Here is a 2112-nt window from a genome sequence, read left to right as displayed (position 1 = left end):
GAAGCAGGTTCCTCTGTCACTAATCCCTCGCCTCGGTCGACTATAGTAGCTAAAGTATTTTTCCAGGGAGCAACATACTTCTTTCGAGCTGGTAGAGTTGACCGGGTACAGTTTTACAAACTTCGTAAATGCGTCTATCATAACAAGAATATGTTTTCGCTTTGACCTGAGGGCGGGCAGCGGTCCGAAGTGGCCAAGGTGAATGGTGTAGAATGGTATTGGCCTTTTTGGAATACTAAACATGTTATGTTCGTTAGAGCGGGCTGGTGCTGAATAAATACTGCATTTTATACAATTTTGTATGAATCGGTTTATCCTTTCTTTCATGTGTTCGAACCAACAGGCCTTACGGATTTGCTCGTAGCATTTTTCTACACCTAGATGACCGATCTTCTCGTGTATCATACGAATTACGTTTTCTTGCATTTCCCCCGGGACACATAGCAACGGACTAGACCCCTGGGTTTTCTTCAAAACTAAGCCGTCCTGAAGCTCGTAGCCTTGTACCTCCCCCTCCTCTAACTTGCCCATCAATTCTCTAAGTTTTTCGACTCTGTTTTGGGCGACCTGTATGTGAAGGTCTAGGTCATTTTGGTCAACAGCCGCGATTAGAGCTAGTTTCCGCGATTCCCCCTCGTTGTCGCCCCCCTCACCCTCCTTTTCTAACTTATTCCCTAATCTGTGGCATTCGGATTGATGTGGCAGCGGACCTCGGACCCAGGGTTGCTCAGATGTATCACTCACATAGGGCTTTTGTTTAACAGGTTCTACCGGGTCTTCAACTTGCGTGTTCGTCGTGGGGGGAGGAGACGGGTGTCGACTTAAGGCGTCAACATGACCGAGTGATATAGCACTTCTGTGCTGAATTGAATAATTGAAGTTTTCCAGCTCTAACGCCCATCTTGCTATCCGCGGGTTGACTTGTCTCTCGCACAATATTAGGGTAAGCGAGTTGCAGTCGGTAATAATTTTGAACGGGATTCCCTCTAGATAAATTCTAAACCGTCGAAGTGCGTAATGGAAATGGTTTCCAGCTCGAAGCTATGGTATCGTGATTCGGCTGCCGTGGCGGTCTTCGAGAAGTAAGCTACTGGATGGAACCTGCCATCATCTTGTTTTTGCATAAGGGTAGAGCCGAACCCGTTACTACGTACGTCACAGTGAAGTTCTGTTTCCGTCTTTATATATTTATATATTGCCAATATAGGGGCCGAGACAAGCTGGTTCTTGAGCTCGTTAAAAGATTGCATGCATTCGTTTGAGAAAGAGAAGGTATTTTCCTTCCGAAGCAAGTCTAAAAGTGGCTTAGCCGTTTTTGAGAATGCTGGCACGAATTTGCGGATATAAGAAAAAAGTCCAATACATTATCTGAGCTCTTTCTGATTCCTGGGGGCAGGGTAATTGGCTATTGCTCTAATATGCGAGTCACATGGCTGTATTCCCAAGGGGCTTACCGAATAACCCAAGTATTCAATTTTTTGGTAGCCGAACTTGCACTTCTTCAATTTAAGCTCTAATTGCCTTTCCGTAGCCCTTTGTAACACCTCCTTTAAACATTCGATATGACTCTTGAAGTCGCGGGAAGCGATTAGTATGTCATCAATACATACTATGATCTTGCTTTCATCTATAAAGTCCCTAAAAATGTTATAGACGAACCTCTGAAAATTTGCCGGGGCGTTTTTCAAACCAAACGGCATTCTTAGCTACTCGAACTGTCCATGTGGTGTGACAAATGAGGTCAATGGTATTGAGGTTTCATCCATTACTAGTTGGTTGAATCCGTCTTTCAAGTCTAACAGCGTGAACCATCTTTTCCTCGACATATAGTCTACGCAATCTTCGATTAGGGGTAGTTTGAAGTTATCCCGTACCGTCTTCTTGTTTAGGGCCCTATAGTCTACGCACATGCGGGTATCACCGCTCTTCTTTTCAGTAACACTATTGCTGACGCATAAGGGGAGCTACTGGGTCTAATTATTTGCCGTTCCTTTAAATCGTTCGTCATCTTCTTAACTTCTTCTCGGTCTTGAACGGATAAACGCCGCGGCAAGCAGTGGAAGGGTGTGTAATCTGTTAGCCGGATTTTTATTTTGTAATCATAGGGGCATA

The 2112-nt window shown here is 44.6% G+C and overlaps 1 protein-coding gene across 1 annotated transcript; it reads right to left on the bottom strand.

Annotated features, from left to right (window-relative positions):
• Positions 1–2081, bottom strand: LOC118738713 (uncharacterized protein K02A2.6-like; the record flags this gene model as incomplete). Its single annotated transcript, XM_036469640.1, is given in 1 exon segment — positions 1–2081. A coding segment is annotated over 1 exon segment (531 nt), but the record flags the coding sequence as incomplete, so codon positions are not given.
• Between the last annotated feature and the right edge of the window lie 31 nt (positions 2082–2112).

The sequence above is a fragment of the Rhagoletis pomonella genome, unplaced genomic scaffold (assembly GCF_013731165.1).
Source record: "Rhagoletis pomonella isolate Grant_MI unplaced genomic scaffold, Rhpom_1.0 Rhpom_scaffold_00005, whole genome shotgun sequence".
NCBI classification, from domain to species: domain Eukaryota; kingdom Metazoa; phylum Arthropoda; class Insecta; order Diptera; family Tephritidae; genus Rhagoletis; species Rhagoletis pomonella.
This window is presented reverse-complemented; position numbering and strand designations above follow the sequence as displayed.